The sequence below is a fragment of the Pyricularia oryzae genome, chromosome 7 (assembly GCF_000002495.2).
Source record: "Pyricularia oryzae 70-15 chromosome 7, whole genome shotgun sequence".
Lineage (NCBI taxonomy): Eukaryota > Fungi > Ascomycota > Sordariomycetes > Magnaporthales > Pyriculariaceae > Pyricularia > Pyricularia oryzae.
The window spans coordinates 317,506-339,812 of NC_017854.1; the positions used below are offsets into that span (position 1 = coordinate 317,506).

The window sequence follows — 22,307 nt, forward strand, 5'->3', positions numbered from 1 at the left end:
ACCATTCACAGTTACCTTTTTTCACCTACCGTGCCAAAAAAAAAAAAAAAAAAAAAATGGCTCCCCCCGCCGCCACCTCCCCCATCGCCTCTCACGCCCACCCCCTGGACGTCAAGAACGGCAAGCACCAGCACAATGCCGACTCGGCCGCCGCGGCAGCGGCCAAGCTGCACGACTTGGCCACGGACTGGAACCAGTTCAGCTTCTCCCCGATCCGCGAGTCGCAGGTGTCGCGGGCCATGACCTCGCGCTACTTTGCCGACCTGCACGCCCACGCCGAGACGGACGTGGTCATCGTGGGCGCCGGCTCCTGCGGCCTCTCGGCGGCATTTCACCTCGCCACCGCCCGGCCGGACCTGCGCATCACGCTGGTCGAGGCGGGGGTCGCGCCGGGCGGCGGGGCCTGGCTCGGCGGGCAGTTGTTCTCGGCCATGGTCATGCGCAAGCCTGCGCACCTGTTCCTCGACAGGCTCGGCGTCGCCTACGAGGACGAGGGCTCCTTTGTGGTGGTCAAGCACGCTGCGCTCTTTACGAGCACGCTGCTGAGCAAGGTGCTGGCGCTGGATAACGTCAAGCTGTTCAACGCCACCGCGGTCGAGGACCTGATCACCAGGCGCGAGGGTGGTGATAATGCCGGGGTCAGGGTTGCTGGCGTGGTCACCAACTGGACGCTGGTGTCGATGCATCACGACGACCAGTCGTGCATGGATCCCAACACCATCAACGCGCCCGTTGTTATTTCGACTACGGGTCACGACGGTGAGCCTGCCACCTTGGTTAGTATATGAGCGTGCCACTGACAAAAAAAAAACAGGCCCCTTTGGCGCCTTCTCGGCCAAGCGTCTCGTCTCCATGAAGCAGATCGAGCAGCTCGGCGGCATGCGCGGGCTCGACATGCAGTCGGCCGAGGACGCCATCGTCAAGCGGACCCGCGAGATCGTCCCGGGTCTTATCATCGGCGGCATGGAGCTGTCTGAGATTGACGGCGCGAACCGCATGGGTGAGTCCTGTTATTCGGTTCACTAGTCCGGCTCGAGAACTCCGCGCTCGACAACATTGCTAACATGGCTCGTATTCAGGTCCCACGTTTGGCGCCATGGTTCTCTCGGGAGTCAAGGCCGCCGAGGAGGCCATGGCTGTGTACGACACGCGCAAGAAGCAGAACGCATACTAGTCTAGGCTGTACATGCGCCGTCCCGGGCCTTGGAAAGATCACTGCCGTAGCAATGAAAGTGGTGATTGGCCTAATTATTTGAATGCTTCTCTTTCAAATACAGTGTAACTTGGCGACTTTGACCTCGAATAGTATTGGAAGCTGAGGTGAGAAGATAAGGAGCCACAATAAACACGAAAGCAGATTACACAGAATACCACAGTGGATCAGAGGTTGTTGTCTGAACGTAGTCCATGAGAAAAAAAGGGAAACTATATCTAACCAGAACAGAAAGCCTACTTCAATGCCGTTTTGACGCCCCGCATTTGCTCATAGCACAGAGAGTGACACTATGGCACCCGTTGATCAGCTTCCACACAGTTATACTTTCCTAGCGCTAACCTAATAGCTTTATTATGGCGGCAGATCGATAGAAGCTTGAAGAACTAATTAGTGTCTATGAGATCCTGAGTTTATCCACGGGAAATACCCTGGTTGGTATCACACCCGTGGAACGAGAAAGCGCCCCTTTTTTTCTCCGCGAAGGCAACACCAATAAACACTATATGTTGTTACCAGCACTGAAAACAGAACGCAGGGCCTTAAAGTGCCTGCTTAGGAACCTAGTCTACGGTTTTATATGGTGATTTGCCAAGCATGGTCCAAATACGTGGTCAACACATTAGCAAGAATCGCTTGACAGTTGCTGGGTGTGCCCGAATACAGGTTGAAATGGCTGACACCGTGACACTGTGGCTACATACTACCAGATTTGTACTAACAAAGCAGAGCTCATTGAACAAATACAGTCTTTCTCTCCAGTTCTGTGCACCCGTAGTCGAAAAGTGTTTGCGATCTAGAGAAACATGCCAACCAGGGCTATTCTCGGGCTGAGATGTACCTACATAGTCTGACAAATGAGACGCTTCTTCAAAGGTCCGGTGGCGTAATGGTAGCGCGTCTGACTACGATTAAACTCGGTCATCAGGAGGCTGCAGGTTCGAGACCTGCCCGGATCGTTCTGCTTTTTGTCCCGTTCGGACCCTTGCGCCCCACATATTGAAGGTTGCGTTGCGTCCCCCGGGTCTAGAGTGAAATGCGTTTTTCTTTTGTACCAGAACTATTGTTATCTATTCTCCCTTTCTTTACTCGTTTTCTCCTTCAATCACACCGCAAACTTTTCCATCTTAGCTGGACTGTGTATCGGTTCGCCATATCTTGCTATGGCTCGAACAAAATCTGGTTTGGTTGTACAACTTCGACATCTGGGCATCGTACCGCTGCTGCATCCATCTCCGCTGAGCCAATCTTTCAGATAGGATATGATCCTACAGAGGTGAACAATTGCGAAAAAGCCCTCCATCGCAGCAGCAGTGTTGTGGCTGGGTAGGTATTCGGGCACCGTGGCAAGACTGCTTGATGATGTGCCGGCGCGAAACCCAGGGATCCTGATCAATTAGCACTGCTTAGCAGCCAGTCTGAATTGCACGCCCTCCGTTCTTGGTATCATGACACTTTGATTCATACAAACTTAAAATACTAGTCTAGTCTTGAACCATTCATTATTGCCTTAGTCCCAACCGCCATAACTCATCCCGATCATTACGTCCATAACTTGACCACAGCGCCAGCCGATGCCTTGCCATCCAAAGACCTCGTGGCCGTCCTCAGCAAGTTCAGCGCCTGCGTGCCCAAAAACAGCGGCATCTTCAACCTCTGCGCCTCGTCTACGGCAGCCTGCAATCGGTCGGCGGCGGCCGTCACGTCGTACACGCCGGCCTCGGTCTCCCAGCCCTTGGCGGCGACGCCGCTCTTGAACGCGGCGAGGATGCCCGGCCCGAACCTGTCGAGCATCCTAGACCCGCCGGCGGCGTTGGTGCACAGCTCAAAGACCTGGTCCAGGTCCAGCTTGACAAAGTCGGCAAAGGCCAGCGTCTCGGCCGCCGAGCACAGGTGGATGCCCTCGAGCAGCGCCAGCACCAGCGCCACCTTGGCCTCGTCCGTCTCGGCCGCGCCCTGCACCGGCCCGACCTTGCCGACCCCCTGCGTGTACACGCGCAGCATGCCCGCGTCGTCGTCGGGGCCGTAGCCCAGCCCGAGCCCGACAAAGTACGCCTGCTCGGCGGCGCTGGTCATGGGCGTGGCGAAGCGCCTCCGCCTGGCCTCGGACGTGATGATGCTCGTGTCCTTGAGGATGATGGTCAGGGCGCTGGCGACGGGCTTGTGCTCCGGGTGCAGGATCCTGGGCACGCGGTTCTCAAACATCCAGCTCTTGCCGTCCGAGGCGAGGATGGCGTCGCGGGCCTTTGCCAGGTCCAGCCCCAGGTGCGCCGCGAACCCCATGGCCTCGCTGGCCGACAGGATCTGGTTCGCGGCCAGGACCTGGTGGCACATCTTCATGTTGGAGCCGGCGCCGACCCCGCCGGCGACGATGTACAGCTTGGCCGGGTCCGACATGGCCTGCAGGATGTCGCGGCCCTTGGCGATGGCCTCGTCGGACGCGCCCGCCATGATGGACAGCGTGCCGTCGGCGGCGCGGATGGCACCCCCGGACACGGGGCAGTCGACAAACAGGATGTCGCCGCGGCCCATGTCCCTGAGCTGCTGGTCGAGCGCCTGCGCGTACTGGCAGGGGACGGTGCTGCACAGCATCAGCACGGCGCCCTGCGGCAGGGCCGGGACGGCGGCGTCGGGCCCGTCGATCAGCACCGCCTGCGCCTGCTGCGCCGTCGCCACCATGCACACGCAAAAGGGCTTGTCGGCGACGGCCTGGGCCGGGGTGCTGGCTGCGCTGCCGCCCGCGGCCTTGAAGCGGTCCAGCGTCGGGCCCCAGACGTCGAAGCCTGTCACCGAGTAGCCCTCCTTGATCAGGTGGGTGGCCATGCCGAAGCCCATGGCGCCGAGGCCGATGAAGGAGATGGGTTCTTTGGCTGCCATCTTTTTTTGTTCTGTTGCGGTGGGGTTGGGGTTGCTAGGGGAGAGAGGTTGGGGGTTGTTTAGGCGGTGATGTCACTGGTAGCTACCAGGAGCGAGGGAGTCTATGTGCCTGATGGAGGCTGAATTCAGGCTTGGAAATGATTTGTCTTAAAAATTTAAACTTTATAGATGTTAAATTTGCAAACGAGATTAGCTTCGTGTATACGCCTTAGACAAACTCATCGTAAAAAGAGTTTTCGGAAGAGAAAAACAAAAACCACGACGTCAACCTCTCCCGCCCTCGACCCTGTACTCAACTGGCCCCCGAGCCGACGCGGTCGAACCGGCTACTCCAACCGACCGGGTCCCCGTAATTGTGTGAGAGGAGTGGAGATGAAAACAACGAGTGGGGGAGGAAAAGACGTTTTACCCCATGGAGAGGAGAGCCGACACCGGCCGTGGGGGTGGGTATGTTTTGGTGTGTAAGTACTAGGTGGGGGAGGATAGCTTGACAGGTATATTCCTTACAAGTGTTCGGTCCACGACATCTTGTGTGTGAGTGTGTGCGTGTGTGTAAATGCGGGACAACGATGACATGTCATACTTTTGGTTGGTTCTTTTCTCTTTTTTTTTTCGCTCTTCGAAACTATAATCTTTCATGTACAGAAAAAGAACCCCACGGTAAAGAGTTGTGACAGCATATGACCCAAAACCCCCGCCGAGACATTTTGCCGGCGTCTTGTCCCGGTTCCGGGTGTAATTGAAGCCTTGATGATTGGAGGGTCCTTTCCCATTAATCCATTTTTTCTTTGATGCATTTCGTATGTTTTCCCCGTATGCGGCTGTCGGGTTAGAACAGGCCGAACGTTTTCCCCCGTGACGGCGTCCCCGTTCTTTTCCGCATCCGAGAGGGAAAAAAGTTGGAGAAACTGACGTGTGTTTTTTTTTTCGGAACGTAGCGAGTGGTAGAACAATACCTGCTTCTATGCTATTCTCAACAACATTGTTCAAATCAGTTTACCCTCACCTTGGCCAACCATTTCACAACCGCAACCGCAACCACAACCGCAACCACAACCACACATACATACATATACCCCTGAATAATATCTAAAACCCAACCCAACAGCCCACCATGCCCGTCGACCGCACCAAGAACCGCTCCCTGGCCATGCTGGACAAGGCCTGGAAGGGCGGGTACGCGGTGCCGGCCATGTGCTGCTACAACATCGAGTCCATCATCGCGACCAAGCGGGCGGCCGAGGCGGCCAACTCGCCGGCCATGATCCTGCTCTTCCCCTGGGCGATCGAGTACGCCGACTCGGCGCTGGTGCGGGCGGCGGCGGACGCGGTGCGCACCTCGACGGCGCCGCTGGCCCTGCACCTGGACCACTGCCAGACGCCCGAGATGGTGCGGCGGGCGGCCGACTTTGAGCAGGGCTTCGACAGCATCATGTGCGACATGAGCCACTACGAAAAGGACGAGAACCTCGCGCTGACCAGGGAGCTGTCCGACTACTGCCACGCGCGGGGCATCGCCACCGAGGCGGAGCCGGGCCGCATCGAGGGCGGCGAGGATGGCGTCGCCGAGACGGCGGACCTGGAGGGCCTGCTGACCACGCCCGAGCAGGCCGAGGAGTTTGTGGCCACCGGCATCGAGATGCTGGCCCCGGCGTTTGGCAACGTGCACGGCGAGTACGGCCCGCGGGGCATCCAGCTCGAGTACGAGCGGCTGGCGTCGGTGAACCAGGCGGTCGGGGACCGGGTGAGGCTGGTGCTGCACGGCGCGGATCCCTTCACCGAGGACATCTTCCAAAAGTGCATCGAGCTCGGCGTGAGCAAGATCAACATCAACAAGGGCATGAACAAGCACTACGCCCGCGTGCAGGAGGAGATGCGCGGCAAGCCCCTGACCAGCGTCATCGACGCCGGAACCAAGGCCATGCAGCTTGCTATCGAGGAGTACATGAGGCAGCTGGGCAGTGCTGGCAAGGCCTAGGTTGAGAGGGCAAAAGTCAAAGAATACCTATTGAAGGAAACTGTACTAGAGACGCTATCAAAAAAAATGGGACAATAATTTGCCAGTGACATGACTGCATACTCGCCAAGTAAACAAGAAAATTGATTGTAAAACAAACCCCCCCTATTTCCACCCTGAAAATAACCCCTCAATAGCAACCCGGGCACCCCACGCTCCAGGATCAGGAGGCAGCTCGCCGCCTTCGCTACCAGCCCCGACGTACGTCGCCCTGCCCAACCTCGGCTTCATGCCCCTTGTAGCCTCGCTGCCCTCGACGGCCGCCTTGGCCGCCGCCTCGAACCCATCCTTCTGCAGCGCCTGCGCAAACGGGATGAGCGTGTCCATGACGGTGCGATCACCAACCTTGGCCGGCGTGTAGCGCTCCAGCGACGCGAGACCCTCGAGCAGCGCCGCCGCCAGGCTCCCCACCAGATCCGCCTGCGCCGCCGCCGCACCCTCCGCGGCGCGGCGCTCGACGCCGTTGCGGAACGCCACAAACAGGATGCCCAGGATGCCGCCCAGCGTGCCGCCCATCTTGCTCTCCACTATGTCCTCGAGCTCGTGCAGGACGGCGACGACGGACCCGCCGCGCGCCAGCCCCTTGTCCAGCGCCGCGAGGAGGTGGTCCGCGCCCGTCTTGAGCGTCTCGCCGCAGTCGCCGTCGCCCATGACCATGTCCCACTTGGTGAGGTCGGGCTCGGCGCGCGCGAGCTGCTCGCACGCGCGGCGCAGCATCGCCTCGAGCGTCGCCGCGTCCGCCGTGAGGTCGCGCGCCGGGTCGACGGTGCGCTGCGCCTCGGCGGGCGGCTTGACAAACTGCTCCGCCCGGGGCCGCCGCGCCGATTGGGATCCGGCGTACGACTCCCAGTGCGTGCTGGTCTTGACGTCGGCAAAGGCCTTGATGTCGTCGACGCTATACTTGCACGCCGCGGCGGCCGCCGTCACGTTGACGACCGAGACGGAAAAGGCCGGGGCGTTGAGCGAGGTCTCGAGCGGGCCGCAGTAGACGCGCGCCGGGTGGAGGTTCCAGTCCCGCGCCAGCTGCTCCAGCAGCTCGTCGACCAGCGCGCCCATCTCGAGGTGCGACATGCCGCCAAAGTTGCTGACCAGGAGGAAGGTCTCGTCGCCCGGCGCGAACTTGACGTACGCCCTCTCGGGGTCCTTTTCGTCGAGGCAGTAGCGCAGCACCTCGGCCACGAGCTGCTCCGGCGAGGGATGCGGCGAGATCTTGCGGTATCCGGGCTCGTTGTGCGGGCCCGTTCCGATCTCGACCTCGTCCGGATCCAGCATGCCGTGCTCGGCGCGGCCGGGGACGTGGCAGTGGTCGAGGGTGGCGGCGATGGAGACGATCTGGTCGGCAAAGGCGGCGCCGAGGTCGTAGACGTCGTCGAGGGAGTCGCCGCGGCCGGCCGCGCCGCCCATGACCTTGAGCACGCCGATCTGGCCCGCCAGCCCGCGGCGGCCGACCAGGCTGCCTCTGCGTCCGACCGAGACGTCGTCGCCGCAGATCAGCACCCTGCACTTGGGGCCGGCCTTTTCCGCCGCCAGGCCAAAGTGCAGACAGTCGCCCGTGTAGTTGGTGATGACGAGGATGGAGCCCTTGTCGGACGGGACGGCGGCGATTCCCGCGAGGATCTGCTTGGTGGACGGGCTGGCAAAGATGTCGCCCGCCACCGAGGCGGCCAGCATGTTGGTGCCGACATAGCCGGACCAGGCGGGCTCGTGTCCTGAGCCGCCGCCGCTGATGAGTGAGACTTGTGAGGTAGGATGTGTTGTGTCAAAGACGACGCGGTTGGTCTCGTCGAGGGATAGGGAGGGGTTGTAAGCGACTATGCCACGGAGGGCTTTGGGGACGAGGCCCGTTGATGAGGGGAATAAATGTCGTTTGGACATTTCTGTGGCAGTAGTGAGATGTGATTAAGGGGAGAGGATGGACCAACTGTGATGGTCTCACAGAAGGTTAGTATGCTGCCTTTCTCTGGGAATTAAGAGATTAATCAGGTTTATGTCATGAAAGCTATGACAGCAGTTCATGTAGAAGTAGGCCAGTGTCTACTTCAGGGGATGTAAAAAGACAAAAACAAAATGCAAGGCAAAAAAACACATCAGGACGAGAACCAGTGACGCGCCCAGTACGACGGGCACTACCACATCGTATATGAAAACGGGCGGCTAAAGGGGGTCACAGGCGAGACGAGCGTCAGAATACGGGCAAAATACAACAAAAGAATAAGCCCTGCGCCGTGATGGTTGATGGAGGTGGAACCCCGCATGCTCCTCTGAAAGGATTCCCATGTCTCATTCAAAGGTGTCTTTCCGGGGGACATGTTCTGCCTGCATACTTGCAGTGGGGATGGACGCGATCCAGTCACCAGCACTCGCTCTCCCCCGCTCTCTCCTTTGCCTCCCCTCCACTTTACCACGTCCAGAATATTCTCGCCCGACCCGACCCCTGGGGGCTTTTCGGGGACCCTTACAAGCTTACCACCGCTCGGGGTTGGTCCACCCCGAGATCGGGGCCAGCTTGGGCCAGACTTGGTATGCGGGGGCGCCCAGACTTTCTCCTTGGCTTGTCTTTGGCAGAGCTCGGAAGAGATTTCTTCTTTCTTTTCTTTTCTTTTTTTTTTTTTTTTTTTTTTTTCTGGTTGGAGACGGGGTGGGCTGCCGGCAAAGGTCCAAATTTCCTAAACTTTGGTGTACTACTGGTACTCTAGGAAATTGCGCCGCGGGGTCTGGTCCAGCCCCGCGGATGATCGCGACCTGTGTTGCGCCTCGGATTTCCCGAATAGGTAATCCGAGATGTTTGTGGCTACTGGCGCAGCGCGATGAAAGAGAAGGACAGTACAGCGTCGGCTCGGCTCGGATTCCCTCATTTGCCTGATGCACCTGTGGCTCGCCCATTCAAATTCTCAATGGACATCAAAAACCAGGCATAATAAGCGCCGTACTGGTTCGGCAAGAAAACGAATTTGCGATTGAAGCTGGAGCACTTGAGAAACCATAGAAATCGTGTCGCGTCATCCCAGCCGGCACAAAAAGAGAAAGAGAAAGAGAAAGCCTCGTGTCGGGGTTCACAATTTGGGGTTCTTTTGGAGAGATTTAGGCTGTTGAGACGTCCCCACAGTGGATCGTTGACAGCATCATCCATTTGTCAGTGCCTGAATTTCTGAATTTAGCATGGACAGGGCGCCAAATGTCTCCAGGACTTGTGTACTACTAGAACAGTTCTAGATAGTAGTATTGTGGTGAATGGCATCAACTCTACAACAAAAACAATTTCGAGTCGGTCTACAACTGCTTTAAACAGTAAGAAAGTAAACAAAAATACTTTACTTGAGCCCACCACCAAAAATACAACTCCCAATCTGCAAGCAACAACCCCAACCCATCTCAAAACACAACAAACACCATGTCCACACCCTCACCACCCCGCCGCATCGTCGGCGTATCAACAAAGATGTACTTCTCCGCCGCCCGCACCTCCTCTTACATCACCAGCCTCCTCTCCCTGCTGCCTTCCGTCCCCTCAAACACCGACGTCTTCGTCATCCCGGACCACGTCACCCTGCTCCCCTCCATCCAGCAGCTCCGCGCCGCCTCCTCCCCGATCCTCCCGGGCGCCCAGGACTGCTACTCGGAAGACGCCGGCGCGTACACGGGCGAGGTGTCCCCCGCCGTGCTGGCCGAGGTGGGCTGCCGCATCGTCGAGCTGGGCCACGCGGAGCGCCGGCGGCTCTTTGCCGAGACCGACGCTAGCACCGCCGCCAAGGCCGCCGCCGTCGTGCGCAACGGCATGATCCCGCTCGTGTGCGTCGGCGAGACCGCGCGCCAGGCTGAAATCTCGGCCGCCGTGGCCGACGTCGCCGGCCAGGTCCAGGCCGTCATGGCCGCGGTCCCCGGCAGCGCAGAGGTCGTGCTCGCCTACGAGCCCGTCTGGGCCATCGGGGCCGCGCAGCCCGCCGCGGCAGAGTACGTGGTCTCGGTGGCGCGCGGGATCCGGGAGCTGGAGTGCGTGCGGGCCAGGGAGGGCACGGTCAGGATACTGTACGGTGGGAGCGCCGGGCCGGGACTGTTTGAGAAGCTCAAAGATGGGGTGGACGGGCTGTTCCTGGGCAGGTTCGCGCACGACCCGGAGCAGTTTGTCCGGACGATTCGGGAAGTGTCCGAGGCTTGATTTTGGGCGTGGGCGGATACCAATTGGAACCTCGGTTTGTCCTTGTTCTTATACCGATGAAAAAGAAAAGGTGAAACACGGACAGGATGCGGGATTCCCCTTCCTGAGCGGGCCCGATCCCGCACCCTGCTGAAAAAAAAAAAAAAAAAAAAAAAAACATCAGCGTCCATTGCGCATATAACGGTCTTGGCAGCTCTCGGGGGCCGGTGGTCTGGGCGCAAGCCTTGCCGACGCCTGCAGCCGGAGGCCACAGGTCCCATAATTATGGGCTTAAACTTGCGAATAGAGCAAGCAGCTGAAACCTGGATGTTGGTCGGGTTTTTATGGCCGCTCCGAGAAGCTGCCATGGGGCGGGCAGTGCACTGCAGACCGCAACCTGCAGCACGAATTGCAAATGGAATAATGAGACTTGCTACTCGTCGGTCTCTTGGTACTGCTTCTGAACAGCCAGGGGTCAAGTTTGCAAGAACGAGGGTATACGGTGGTGGGAAGTTGCTTGGTTGAGATGCAGCAAAGGCTTGGGACATCTGACAGAAATCTGAGCAGGAACGTCGACACAGTTGAGATGTACAACTTGTAGGATTGATCTATCACAAGGGAACCACTCCAAGACAAGACAGCAAACCACCCATGACCAAAATCATGCAGAACCCTCGTACGAACCAACAAGCAAAAGAAGAAGAAGAAAAAACCGTCCTACTCCCACCGCACCCTGACCACAGGTGTGGTGTAGACGTTCAAAAACACCTCGGCGTTCACATAAACCACATCGTTCTTGGTGTACGAGAGGACCATCTCCTCGCCGTTCCAGTCCCCACCACCACCGGCGTCGCCCAGCACCACACCGGGGTGCGCCTGGAGGCTGTAGGCGCTCAGCGAGTAGTTGCCGCCGACGCCCTTGTAGAACATGACGGGCTTGTCCCAGGGGCCCTCGGGCGCGGGGGCGGTGGTGATGTAAAAGTCGGGGGCGACGTTGAAGCCGGCCTGGCCGACCCAGACGTAGCGGCGCCAGCGGTCGGACCAAAAGTAGGTCCCCTGCCCGCCGGCGGACGCGTTGGGGATCTCGCAGCAGCCCGTCTTCTCGACGGCGTCGGGCGGCGGCTTCACGTCGGTCCACCGCCCCAGCGTAAAGTACTCGTACGTCGACTGGTCCTCGATGGCCGCCCGCGTCGCCCGCGTCCGCGCCAGCGACACGCGCCCGTTGGACATTTGCCCGTACAGGTACGCCGTGCCGTTGCGCGTCACGTGCCCGTAGTTGCCGTACGACACGCCGCGCGCCGGGTAGAAGGATTCGTTGACCACGGCCACGTGCGGCAGCGCGGATCGGTTGCCGGCCCCGCTGCTGACGTCGTAGTCGATGCGGTACAGCGTCGAGGCCGGGTCCGGGTCCGAGGTCTGCAGCTTCTCGTCGATGCGGAACTTTTTGACCCACGTGTAGGCGGACACGACGCGGGCGCTGGATGATGCTCCGTCGTCCTCGTCCTCGACCACCAGCGGCGGGCTGTCGGGCCAGATGGAATACCGAGTGCCGTCGCCGCACATGCCCGCCTGGCTGTCGTTGCAGTTGCCGTCCAGCAGGGGGAAGAAGGCCCGGCCGTCCTGGTCGCCGTACATGCGCAGCGGCTCCCCGTCGTCGGTCCAGCTGGCCGTGCTGCTGAAGATGGCGAGCTGCGGCAGGCCGTTGGCCATGACCCACTGCGTGTCGCGGCAGGTCCACAGCGTGCGGTTGGCCAGGCGCGCCGAGTTGCACGAGTCCCGGTTCAGCATGACGTCCTCGGCGATGCCCAGCTCCTTGCTCTCGGCCACCCGCGGCAGCGTAAAGTTGACGTCCGCCGCCACTGCTGCTGCTGCTGCTGCTGCTGCGCCATGCTGTGCTGACGTCGACGATGCCGCTGCTGCGTTCGGCACCGGCAGCTGCTGCGCCACCACCGCCGGCGTCGTCGAGACCAGCTGCGTCGGTGGGCGGTCGAGCGGTGGTGCCCAGAGCTCTAGAATATATGTTATGATGGGAATCGGGAGAGATCTCATCTTGGCGGCATCTGAGAACCCCAAGGGTAGGGTTTGGTTCGTTCCTTTTTCTTTTGGGGGGGTTTTCTAATGCTGAGAGTTTTTTCTTGGACTCCTGTTTTCTGATGATAACGATTTCACAAAATTTACATTTTTCTACCAACTGAGGCAGACTGTGTTCGTTTTTGTGTGGTGAGATTTCTTATTTTTAGTCAGCCAACCACAAGGCGGCTGTGAAGTCATCGTCCGATGTTGCTGGGAACTCTACCAGCTTTCGAAATCGCCTTGGGCGGCATGTGCAGAGTCAGGATGAAGCAGCAGAAAATGCTGGAGCGTTCACTTTGCAGAGGCTTGACCTTTTGTCCCTGTGGCTGCCGGATTTTGAGTATGTGGAATAACCGGCGAGCATCAAAACGGCGAGCACGAGTATTTTGGAAAAGCAAAAAAAAAGGCGAGGATTGGATTCTTTTTGAGTGATACAGACAAGTATCTGATAGACAGCCGTCTTTGTGTTCTGTGCTTATCTGGGCAATATATCTCGCACCATGACGGCACAAGGTACCTTGCTATACGATGCCAGTAGTAGTACAGCGAGCATGGGTTCCCCATACTTTTTTTTCTTTTTCCAATAATGGTAACGCCAACAATCTTGCATCCCGCCAAACAGAACAAAAAAAATGTCCGTCCCAAAAAAAGAAATCAAAAAACATAAAACTGAAATAACCCAGCCTGCGTCCCTTTTTGGCCCCGAATTCGGCTCAACCATGGAGCTTCCTGCACGGATGGCCACCTGTGACGTGAAACAGGACCGAGGAACCATCAGAGACGCAGCCGAGACCAAATGCCCGTCATATTAATGCGGCCGCCCCCTCCTTTTGGTGAAAGATCGGTCCCAAAAAAAAAAAAAAAAAAAAACCATTTCACGTGTTTGTTTGTTTGGTTTTTTTTTTATTCCTGCGTAGATTGGACAACTTTTGTGATTCTTTTCTTTTTGCTCCTTTCTTTTCTTTGGCTTTCTTTTAGTCTGATTGCCCTCTCTCGGTCTCAAAGTACGTGAAAGAAGGATTGGGTACCCCTGATATTCGACCATTCTTCTTCTTTTCTTGACTTGCATACCTGGGGAGATATCATCGCCGATCGAACCATTCGTCATATCATGGTACAGCTGAAATCTTTTCATCTTTTGTTCGGTTGGTCTTTTTTTCCCTGAAATGTGAAATGAACTGTTTGAACCGTTGGATATACAAAAATGGGAGCATGCTTTGTAATTCTAACCTACCACAGACAACGACTGGAAGCTCAGCTTTCACCCCAAAAAAACAGCACTCATCCATGTAACTTACGACGACGATAACGAAGAAGAGACTGTGAGCAAAATATTCTCGACTGACCTTTTTTTTTAAATTTTCGCCTAAAAGACTCCATGCCGGCTATCTAAATGTTGAAATATGTATAACTATACCACCTTAGGTATTGATAAACCCCCATAACTCCAATGGTCTTTTTTGATGTACTGGAATTCTATCTCTGTTGAATGAGATGGCCCTGTAAACCATGAAACGACAAAAAAAAGCAAAGTGTAGAAAGGAAAAGAAAAGTAAAAAGTCACATGGAATCAAAATACGTAGCTCATGGAACACAGTTTTAAATGCACCACACCAACTCCCAAAAAGAAATCCAAACACGCACACACACCCCATACACCAAGTACCTGACTCAGTTCACATCTCCCGTAGTGTCCACAACGGGCGGGCATGTGCAGAAGAGGTTCAGGTCACCAAAGGTGTCGTCGACACGAGCGACCGTCGGCCAAAACTTCTTCTCCCGCAGCCAGGGGAGCGGGTAGGCGGCCTGCTCGCGCGTGTAGGGCCTGTCCCAGCCGGCGCCACCGTTGCCGTCGCCGCCGATGATGTCGTGCAGCGGGTGCGGGCTGTTCTTGAGGACGTTGCCCGTCTTGGGCTGCCTGCCCTCCTCGATGTCCCTGATCTCGGCGCGGATGCTGATGAGCGCGTCGGCGAACCGGTCCAGCTCGGCCTTGGACTCGCTCTCGGTCGGCTCGACCATGAGCGTGTTGGCCACGGGCCAGCTCATGGTCGGGGCGTGGAAGCCGTAGTCCTGCAGACGCTTGGCGATGTCGATGGCCTCGACGCCCGCAGTCTTGGAGAACGGCCGCGCGTCCAGGATGAACTCGTGAGCGCAGCGACCCTTGTCGTTGGTGTAGAGAATCGGGTAGTGCGGCTTGAGGCGCGCCAGGAGGTAGTTTGCGTTGAGGATCGCAACCTCGGTTGCCTTTTTGAGTCCGTCGGGACCTATTGGTGTGGGGGGTGTGGCATGTTAGTACTATGACGGGCGTAAAGCGGGGCCATTCTATATTATGTAGTCGAAAGTGGATACGTACCCATGAGAGCCATGTAAGACCAGCTGATAGGCAGGATGGAGGCGCTACCGTGGGGAGCAGAGCTGACGGCAAACGACGAGGCCTCCTCGCCCGACTTGGAGCCGGAAAGCGAAACTGCCTTGATCTCGGCCTCGCGCACTGCGGCGTTGGGCAAGAAAGGTCCCAAGTGGCTCTTGGCGCAGACGGGACCGGAGCCCGGGCCGCCACCGCCGTGCGGGATGCAGAAGGTCTTGTGCAGGTTCAAGTGGCAGACGTCGGCGCCAATGTCACCAGGCGAGCACAGGCCGACCTGGGCGTTCATGTTGGCGCCGTCCATGTACACCTGACCGCCGTGGCGGTGGACAATGTCGCAGACCTCGCGGATCCTCGGCTCGAAGACACCAAACGTGCTGGGGTAGGTCACCATGATGGCGCCCAGCTCGTCGCGGTGCTTCTCACATTTGGCCTCGAGGTCCTCGACGTCGAGGTTGCCCGTCTTGACGTCGCACTTGATGGGGACCACACGCATGCCCGTCATGGCCGCCGATGCAGGGTTGGTGCCGTGCGCAGACACGGGGATCAGGCAGATGTCGCGCTTGTCGTCACCTCGGCTCTTGTGGTAGGCCCGGATGGCTCGCAGTCCAGCGAATTCACCCTGAGCGCCAGAGTTGGGCTCCAGCGTCACCTCGGACATGCCCGTCACCTTCTTGAGCATGTCGTTGAGGGAGCTGAGCATGTCGGCCCACACAGGCTGGTCGTTGGATGCTGGGTGGGATTGCGACCAGGCCGGCATCGAAAGCGTGGTCATCTCAACTGAACCGTTGAGCTTCATGGTGCATGATCCCAACGGAATCATCGAGTGCACCAGCGAAAGGTCCTTGGACTGGAGGTGGTAGATGTACCTCAGAAGCTCCGTCTCCGAGTGGTGAGAGTTGAAGACAGGGTGCTGCAGGTATGGGGACGATCGCTTGAAGTGTCCAGGCAGCTCTGCCGACACAGCCTTGGTGAAGCTGTCGGTGAACTGCTGCGGGCTGACGCCCTTGTTCGGTGCGTAGCTGGACAGCTCTCCCAACAGCGAGTTGATGTCCTCTTGTGTTGTTGACTCGTCGACGGTGATGGAGAAGCGACCGGGAGTGGTCAGCTCCCGCAGTTGGAATTTGTCCTTGGTCGACTCCAAGAACTTCTGCAGGGTCTCGCGGGAACCCATGTCGACGACGACAGTATCCCAAGCAACCACGCCATCGATAGCCTTGGTCTCGGCGACAGAGAAGCCGAGCTGTGCCAGGGCAGCCTGGACGTACTTGGCCTTGCGCACGATGCCCTCAGCGATAGCCTTCAGTCCCTCGGGCCCGTGGTAGACAGCGTACATGGCGGCCACGTTGGCGGGCAGGGCCTGAGCAGTGCAGACGTTGCTCGTCGCCTTTTCTCTCCGGATGTGCTGCTCACGGGTCTGCAGCGCCAAACGGAGCGCCCGCTCACCCCGGCGGTCCTTGGACACACCGACGAGACGGCCGGGGATCTTGCGCTTGTGCTTCTCCGAGACCGCAAAGAAGGCAGCGTGCGGGCCGCCACCACCCAGAGGAACACCGAACCTCTGCGAGCTTCCAAAGGCAATGTCGGCTCCCCACTCGCCGGGCGGCGTGAACAGAGTCAAGGCGAGGAGCTCCGTAGCACAGCTGAGCAGGACTCCCTTGTCGTGCACACGCTTGGCCACGTCCCGGTAGTCGGCAAGTCCACCGAGGTCATCGGGGTACTGAATCATGACGCCCACGACGTCGTCGCCGAGCTGCTCCAACCGTTCGTTGAACTCGGGCGAAGGGATTGCGACCTTCTCAATCTTGACACCGAAACCCTCGGCGCGTCCCTCCATGACCTTGATGGTCATCGGGTTCATCGAGCTGGCCACAAGCATCGTCTTTCCGGCCCTCTTTACCCGGGACGACGGAAGCGAGTTGATAGACAGGGTCATGGCCTCAGCCGCGGCCGTACCCTCGTCCAAAAGACTGGCGTTGGCCACGGGCAGACCGGTCAGGTCCGAAACCATGGTCTGGAAGTTGAGCAGCGATTCCAGGCGACCCTGGCTCACCTCGGCCTGGTAAGGCGTGTAGCTGGTGTACCAGGCGGGGCTCTCGAGGATGTTGCGCTTGATGACCTCGGGGGTCAGAGTGTTGTAGTAGCCCTTTCCGATGAAGCACGGAGGTGGCGAGTCCCGGCAGTGTGCCGAAATGTTCGACGAGATCTCCTGCTCGGTCTGCTTCCGCCACACGCCCATCGGCTTGCTCAACCGCACATCCTCGGGAATGACCTCTCCGACAAAGGCGTCCATCGACTCCATTGGCGGGTCCAGAGCCTTGAGCATTTCCACCTCCTCTTGCGCATCGGGGCCAATGTGCCTGTCACTGAAATCTTGCAGGCTGTGGATCTTGGGGAAGTCCTTTTGGCGGAGCACGTCTTCTCCCCAGATTCCAGATGCCTGAGCCGAGGTGCTCTGATAGCGGCGGAGACATGACTGCCGGGCAACGGCACCGGCTTGGGAAGACTTTCCCCATGTTTGCTGCCTTGAAGAATCCAGCCCGGACCTGTTCAAAAGACTCCGGGAGCTCGACAAAAGCCGGACCTGAGATGAATGTGACTGTCCAATCCTAGCCACGTGGCGGGAGAGAGCCAATGTTCGTGACGACATGATGGGCCTATATGTGCCTCGCCGACACTGCCCCCTTGTATTTTCTTATTTGACTTTTTTTGTTTTGGGACTTTTCTTGGTTTCTTACTTTTTTTTGAAAACAAAAAACAGATGAGTATTGTCCTCTAGCTTTTATGGTGGAAAATCAAATGGCAGAATAGAAAAAAACGGTGAAGAAAGTGAAACTGCAAGATCAAGTTAAACGATGTGTCGAATCAAGTAGGACCCCAGCCAGCATGCCAGGAAAACGTCCGTTATCGGGTGGTCAGCTGATCGGTATTACAGCTTAGACCTGCCGCAATTCGATCGATGCGTAGCCAGCCCGTGTCTAACAAACAAACAATCGAATAAGTTTCTGTGGCAATTTTTTTTTTTCTTCCTGGTGATTTAATCTCCCTTGGCAACCTGCTCTGACCGCACAATTCAGCTTTGATCATCTATTTTTGTTCCTCTTTTGCAATTTAGGTCTAGTCTAGTCATCCTCTTTGGTCATGAATCTCCAAAGAGATCGATAACACACACCCAAAAACCCTCAAGATACCAGCGCTAGTCAGGTCCGGCCGTTAACCTTGGGCCACGGTTATCTTCGGCCCCGCCACATGCACGATTCAGAAGCCCCGCCAATCACAGGCCAGAAATCTCTGCAGCTACCGACCGTCTTCCGCGGGATAATTAAAGTTATCGCTATCGGATGACCCTTGTCACTTTCGAAGTGGTCCCAGAAACGGAGGAGAAAAAAAAGTCGAGGCTGATTGCTATGCGCGCCGACATCATCGCATTGACTACCGCCCAAAAAAAAAGACAAAAAAATAAACGACATCGACATCAACTGACGTGCAGAAAATTTAATACTATTTGGTTTCCCCTACACCGATAAACAATCACCTATTCACATCGCCCCACATAAGCTGTCACGATGTTTGGAGGATGTAAGTTTCATCCCTTCCATCTATGCAACTGACTGTTTACCCTTTCTGTAGTTTTTTTGTTGGGTCTTGGCAGTTTTGGCTTGCTGTCGAATCTCAAACAATAAACGTTACTAACGCAAACAAATCACCCACCCTTTCGAGCAGTCGAGCCACCCCAGCTTTCGGAGGAGCAGCTTCGCATGGCCGAGGAGGAGGCCACCTTTGCGGTGAAGCACTTTGTCGCTGCCAGCGTCATTCTCTACTTCTGTGAGACAGTCACCGTTTCCCTTCCTCCCGGGGATCTGAAGTAGATCGGCCGGAAACACCTCTGCTGACATGGCTTTCTCACACCCTCCTGCAGCTCCCTTCGCCATCGACGTCGTTTCGAAGCTGTTCTGAGAAACAATCTTGAGCTTTCAAAACTCACCACGTCGAGCTTGAACAAAGTGCGCAGGCTCAGTCCCGGCGTGCGCTTCACCGTCTTCGGCAGACCGATACCTCACCGACCGTTTCCACGCCGTGCATCTGTTCCTCCAGCTCAATACCTTGTAATCATCAAACCACACGACCTTGGAGGCCGGGGACTTTCTGTTTTCTCATTGGGGGGAGGACTGATAGAACTGTACAATACTGTATGACAAAAGCTAGTCACATTGTAATGGACTTATGACAACAACGCAAGCAAAAGGCCACCCAGTTTATCTCGGGTCTGAACGGACCCTTCTCTATATTCCGACGACATGTTCAGGCCGCAGGATTTATGTCGAGACTGTTGTGGTTTCTAGCCATGATGAAGGAAGCGCTGTAGGATCTTTACGAGAGGGCAGCACAGATACACAGATGGCGAGGAACAAAGAGCGCTCGTGATACCTAGTCTAGAACGTTCTGCCGAGCTTGACAGTTGCTTGGAACCCTTTCTCAACACGACGGCGTTTGTTTTGGTGTCTTCTGCGGATGGTCCCGAGCACCGAGCATCTGTGCTAGCGCAGTACGGGACTACGGGGTACTTCTGTCATCCCATTTGCAAAAGCAAGCTCGGGTATAAGAACATGATGCACATTCCGCGTCGAGCCACATTGGATCAAATGGGTCACTTCCCCAGACAACGGCAGTCAAAACAAACAAATATAACGACATCTGCTACGGTGTCCCGCAATTAGCCAAAAGTTGCTTCCCCGCGGAGGGATGATTCTGTAAACAAAAAGTTTAACAATGCAGAATATTGAATGATAATCTAAGAAGAGAAAAAGACTCCTTTCCGAGTCTAAATTTTTTTTTGGCAGCCGGTCTTGAAACATAAAGCCCATTTTGCCTCGACAAAAACTAAGCCGGCGCTAAACAACCATGGCATCAAAAAGGCCGCGGGTAAAATCAGTCGACCTGTTTCTCGCAACCAATCCTGCCGAGAAGCTCCTTCCGGTCGCTGTGGCCGGGAAGACTAACACCGGTCGCGGATGAGGCCTGCCTCTTGACGCCCGATCGCCTGCCCCAACCCTTAAAGTCAATGTCCTCCACACCGACCTCCTCCTCGATCGGCTCGTCATTGTCATCGTCAGACAGCGTCGTCTTGCCACCGCGACCAGCGACAGCATCCTTGAGCGTGGCACCCGTCTTTTGGTAGGTCACGCCATCGGCTTCAATATCTTCCTCCTCGTCTTCTTCGTCGTCGCTGCGCGTGTCTTCGGCGCCCGTCCCGCGGAGGACCTTGATGGCGACGCGGAAGATGGCCACGAGCCACACAAGCAAAATGCCCTGGAGGAAGAGGAGAGACAAGAGGAATGACCATTTCACCGGGTCGTCGAAGCACACCAGTGAATTGTTGTTGATGAGTGGCTCTACGATATACCACAGGCCCCTGTCTGAAGGCACTGGGAAAGGCCCCTCGATCTTGTCGGCCGGACCGCGGAAGCAGCCATCAGGCATGACGCTCGGCGCCTCCTTATATATCGACCAGCAAACCGTGAGGTACACGAAGTGACGCGCGATAACCCAGCTGAGCATGAAAAGACCGAAAAAGACATCACAGGCAGTATCGAAGCCCGTGTATTTCAAGAGTTTGGCAGCCTAAGCGCAAGCAAATTGTTAGCGCCTGAGTTTCAAGTGATTGGAGACAACGTATATAGTGAGCTTACAGAGAACACAATGTCAACTCCATCCATCAAAATGAGGATCAGGTTGCCGACACGCGTGTAGCCGTAGCGCCATGACGTCGTAATGAGGACGATGGTAACCACGTGGTGCGCAAACATCTGCCAGTGGTCTTTCCTACGTTCCTCGATATTGATGACGAGGATTTGTTGGAACCAAAAGGCAAGTTGCGCGAGCATGTAGACGCGCATCAGCCCACTAACTTCCCTGTTGGGCCAGTTCGTCCACAAGTTTGTCAAGTTCATGTAGTAATCAGAGTTGCAGTAGATGTACTGTGAAAACATATAATTAGTAACTGCCGCGCCAGAAACAGACGGCGCATCCAGGGTACCGGGCCAAACTCACCATTCCCATGGGCCAGAAAATAGCATAGTATAACACAAGATAGCCCTGCTCACTGAAGCGGTCGATGGTTTTCCTTTTGGTGATACCCCACCATCTTGCAAGCGGCGCGAGAACATAGTCCATGGTACCAGCCCTGAGGGCTGTAAATATCGTCATATAGAAGAAGATCTGGTAGTAATCATCCTTGCCAATACCGTATTCGCCACTCCTGGGGTTGTAGTAGGACTGAGAAAAGAACTTGGTTGTATATTTGTGGCTCTTGGGGAAACAGACATGAGTGAGGGCTAGGAGCGCGAGAAGGTTCATGGATAGCCCTAGGTGGTGCGCATCAATATTAGTACTTTGTTGTTCAGGGCATAATGGCAGTGTAAAAGCATAAACAAGAGCAAAACATACCAATTTGGTGCTTGACGCACCACCTCGTGAAACCAGACATGGCCACATCTTCCTTCTTGATCGTGCGCCGCAGCTGTGAGTACGGGGGCCTGGCAGGAGCCGACTCCCTCTTCTGCTTTCGGTCAGGCGGCATTGTCTGGTCGCGGGCGGCGCTGTGTGGAACACTCGAAATTCCTTGTGGCTTTTTCTCTAGCTCTTGGTTGTTTGCGAAAAAAAAAACCGCCGCCGTAGTTGGTAGACTTCGAGATGGCGCAGAACACAAAAAGTTCGTGTGGCCTAGTCTAGTGAGCGTGCGCGCAAAAAAAAAAACAAAGTTTCTCTTCAGCGCTAGCCCTTGGATATTTCTCCTCGTCTGAACACGTGGAAAAGGGCACCCAATTGACTTTCTGCTCAACCTGCTGGTGGTTCGCTGCCGTTCAGCAAGTAATCGGGCGAAGGCCCGAAGTTCGGGTGGGCTAGTGGCACGGCGCGGGATTGTTGAGGACCGTACCGCGGCCGTAGTTGAAAGTGTCGGAGCTAGCAACGAAATAGGATGACTATACTCGTTTATAGAGCCGCGTCTAGGTGGTAGCTTCCTAGGAACACGAAACAAAGAAAAAAAAATAAAGTGAAAGAAAGAACAAAGATCCTGGTCGCAAGCTTGCCCAAAAGCAAAGCAAGATCAGAAAAGTCAATTTGCAAAAAGAGGATTTTTTTGCAATATCAGCTTGACTGTTGGAGGAAAAAGCGAGGGCGTTCGTCAAAGCTGCCTCTTATTTTTTTCTTCTCTTTTGTTGTATGGCGAAATTGGCCGAGTCTTGGACCTCCCTTTCTAGAAAAGGGGACCTCTGGCGAAATTCGAATGGAAGTGGGGTCACCTGCGGAGTGTTGGGCGGTGTGCAGGTCCTCTCCCGAAAGGAACCCGCAGTGTTTTTCAATGGCGGGGAAAGGGGGTTAACAGGGATTAGATTCTCATCTGTATCCGCTGTCAGGGTACTCTGGTCTGATTATGGCGATAGGTTCTGGTTTTCTGCATCTCGATGTTTCTTGCCCTGACGCCAAGGTGGTAGTTGTTGAGATGGCTGTCCCGTTCTAGCTTGCATTGGAAATTCCGCGTGTCGGTTCTCAAGTCAAGCAAGTCAGTAGGCCATAAGGAAGAGAGGTTCCGGCGAGGCACGCACGACTCGAATCTTCCAGGTTG

The 22,307-nt window shown here is 56.4% G+C and overlaps 9 protein-coding genes and 1 non-coding gene across 10 annotated transcripts; 5 read left to right on the forward strand and 5 right to left on the reverse strand.

The window, feature by feature from the left end:
* Positions 1-56: 56 nt before the first annotated feature.
* On the forward strand, positions 57-1,174 carry MGG_03098 (thiazole biosynthetic enzyme; the record flags this gene model as incomplete). The annotated part of the gene is made up of 3 exons (XM_003720527.1): positions 57-759; positions 815-1,000; positions 1,080-1,174. The coding sequence occupies 3 exons, from the start codon at positions 57-59 to the stop codon at positions 1,172-1,174; spliced, it is 984 nt and encodes a 327-aa protein (XP_003720575.1).
* A 914-nt stretch (positions 1,175-2,088) lies between these two features.
* MGG_20294 lies at positions 2,089-2,172 on the forward strand. The gene has a single exon. It is a non-coding gene; the product is annotated as a tRNA-Arg (tRNA).
* A 480-nt stretch (positions 2,173-2,652) lies between these two features.
* On the reverse strand, positions 2,653-4,433 carry MGG_03097 (oxidoreductase). The gene has a single exon (XM_003720528.1). The coding sequence runs from the start codon at positions 4,088-4,090 to the stop codon at positions 2,756-2,758; it is 1,335 nt and encodes a 444-aa protein (XP_003720576.1). The 5' UTR covers positions 4,091-4,433; the 3' UTR covers positions 2,653-2,755.
* A 491-nt stretch (positions 4,434-4,924) lies between these two features.
* Positions 4,925-6,162, forward strand: MGG_03096 (fructose-bisphosphate aldolase). Its single transcript, XM_003720529.1, has one exon. The coding sequence runs from the start codon at positions 5,205-5,207 to the stop codon at positions 6,066-6,068; it is 864 nt and encodes a 287-aa protein (XP_003720577.1). The 5' UTR covers positions 4,925-5,204; the 3' UTR covers positions 6,069-6,162.
* MGG_03095 (dihydroxyacetone kinase) lies at positions 6,104-8,493 on the reverse strand. The gene has a single exon (XM_003720530.1). The coding sequence runs from the start codon at positions 7,980-7,982 to the stop codon at positions 6,213-6,215; it is 1,770 nt and encodes a 589-aa protein (XP_003720578.1). The 5' UTR covers positions 7,983-8,493; the 3' UTR covers positions 6,104-6,212.
* Positions 8,494-9,216: 723 nt separating this feature from the next.
* MGG_03094 (triosephosphate isomerase) lies at positions 9,217-11,407 on the forward strand. Its single transcript, XM_003720531.1, has one exon. It carries the CDS (start codon positions 9,499-9,501, stop codon positions 10,261-10,263), a length of 765 nt encoding a protein of 254 aa, XP_003720579.1. The 5' UTR covers positions 9,217-9,498; the 3' UTR covers positions 10,264-11,407.
* Positions 10,960-12,409, reverse strand: MGG_03093 (uncharacterized protein; the record flags this gene model as incomplete). The annotated part of the gene is made up of 1 exon (XM_003720532.1): positions 10,960-12,409. The coding sequence occupies exon 1, from the start codon at positions 12,289-12,291 to the stop codon at positions 10,960-10,962; it is 1,332 nt and encodes a 443-aa protein (XP_003720580.1). The 5' UTR covers positions 12,292-12,409.
* Positions 12,410-13,658: 1,249 nt separating this feature from the next.
* MGG_15038 (glycine dehydrogenase) lies at positions 13,659-17,557 on the reverse strand. Its single transcript, XM_003720533.1, has 2 exons — positions 14,669-17,557; positions 13,659-14,579 (listed from the first exon to the last, which is right to left on the reverse strand). The coding sequence occupies exons 1-2, from the start codon at positions 17,328-17,330 to the stop codon at positions 13,987-13,989; spliced, it is 3,255 nt and encodes a 1,084-aa protein (XP_003720581.1). The 5' UTR covers positions 17,331-17,557; the 3' UTR covers positions 13,659-13,986.
* A 506-nt stretch (positions 17,558-18,063) lies between these two features.
* MGG_03091 (uncharacterized protein) lies at positions 18,064-19,022 on the forward strand. Its single transcript, XM_003720534.1, has 3 exons — positions 18,064-18,259; positions 18,404-18,505; positions 18,600-19,022. The coding sequence occupies exons 1-3, from the start codon at positions 18,247-18,249 to the stop codon at positions 18,635-18,637; spliced, it is 153 nt and encodes a 50-aa protein (XP_003720582.1). The 5' UTR covers positions 18,064-18,246; the 3' UTR covers positions 18,638-19,022.
* A 372-nt stretch (positions 19,023-19,394) lies between these two features.
* On the reverse strand, positions 19,395-21,974 carry MGG_03090 (uncharacterized protein). The gene is made up of 4 exons (XM_003720535.1): positions 21,128-21,974; positions 20,732-21,045; positions 20,371-20,658; positions 19,395-20,302 (listed from the first exon to the last, which is right to left on the reverse strand). The coding sequence occupies exons 1-4, from the start codon at positions 21,258-21,260 to the stop codon at positions 19,610-19,612; spliced, it is 1,428 nt and encodes a 475-aa protein (XP_003720583.1). The 5' UTR covers positions 21,261-21,974; the 3' UTR covers positions 19,395-19,609.
* Positions 21,975-22,307: the final 333 nt, after the last annotated feature.

Bases quoted from the DNA above. Each gene is read 5' to 3' on its own strand.
- MGG_03095 (XM_003720530.1), bottom strand. From the start codon at position 7,982: ATGTCCAAACGACATTTATTCCCCTCATCAACGGGCCTCGTCCCCAAA.
- MGG_03091 (XM_003720534.1), top strand. The intron at 18,506-18,599 runs GTGAGACAGTCA...ACCCTCCTGCAG, and splicing joins CAGCGTCATTCTCTACTTCT to CTCCCTTCGCCATCGACGTC.
- MGG_15038 (XM_003720533.1), bottom strand. From the start codon at position 17,330: ATGTCGTCACGAACATTGGCTCTCTCCCGCCACGTGGCTAGGATTGGA. The intron at 14,580-14,668 runs GTACGTATCCAC...CCACACCAATAG, and splicing joins GTCTTACATGGCTCTCATGG to GTCCCGACGGACTCAAAAAG.
- MGG_03097 (XM_003720528.1), bottom strand. From the start codon at position 4,090: ATGGCAGCCAAAGAACCCATCTCCTTCATCGGCCTCGGCGCCATGGGC.
- MGG_03094 (XM_003720531.1), top strand. From the start codon at position 9,499: ATGTCCACACCCTCACCACCCCGCCGCATCGTCGGCGTATCAACAAAG.
- MGG_03090 (XM_003720535.1), bottom strand. From the start codon at position 21,260: ATGCCGCCTGACCGAAAGCAGAAGAGGGAGTCGGCTCCTGCCAGGCCC. The intron at 21,046-21,127 runs GTATGTTTTGCT...CGCACCACCTAG, and splicing joins GTGCGTCAAGCACCAAATTG to GGCTATCCATGAACCTTCTC. The intron at 20,303-20,370 runs GTAAGCTCACTA...GCTTGCGCTTAG, and splicing joins GAGTTGACATTGTGTTCTCT to GCTGCCAAACTCTTGAAATA.
- MGG_03096 (XM_003720529.1), top strand. From the start codon at position 5,205: ATGCCCGTCGACCGCACCAAGAACCGCTCCCTGGCCATGCTGGACAAG.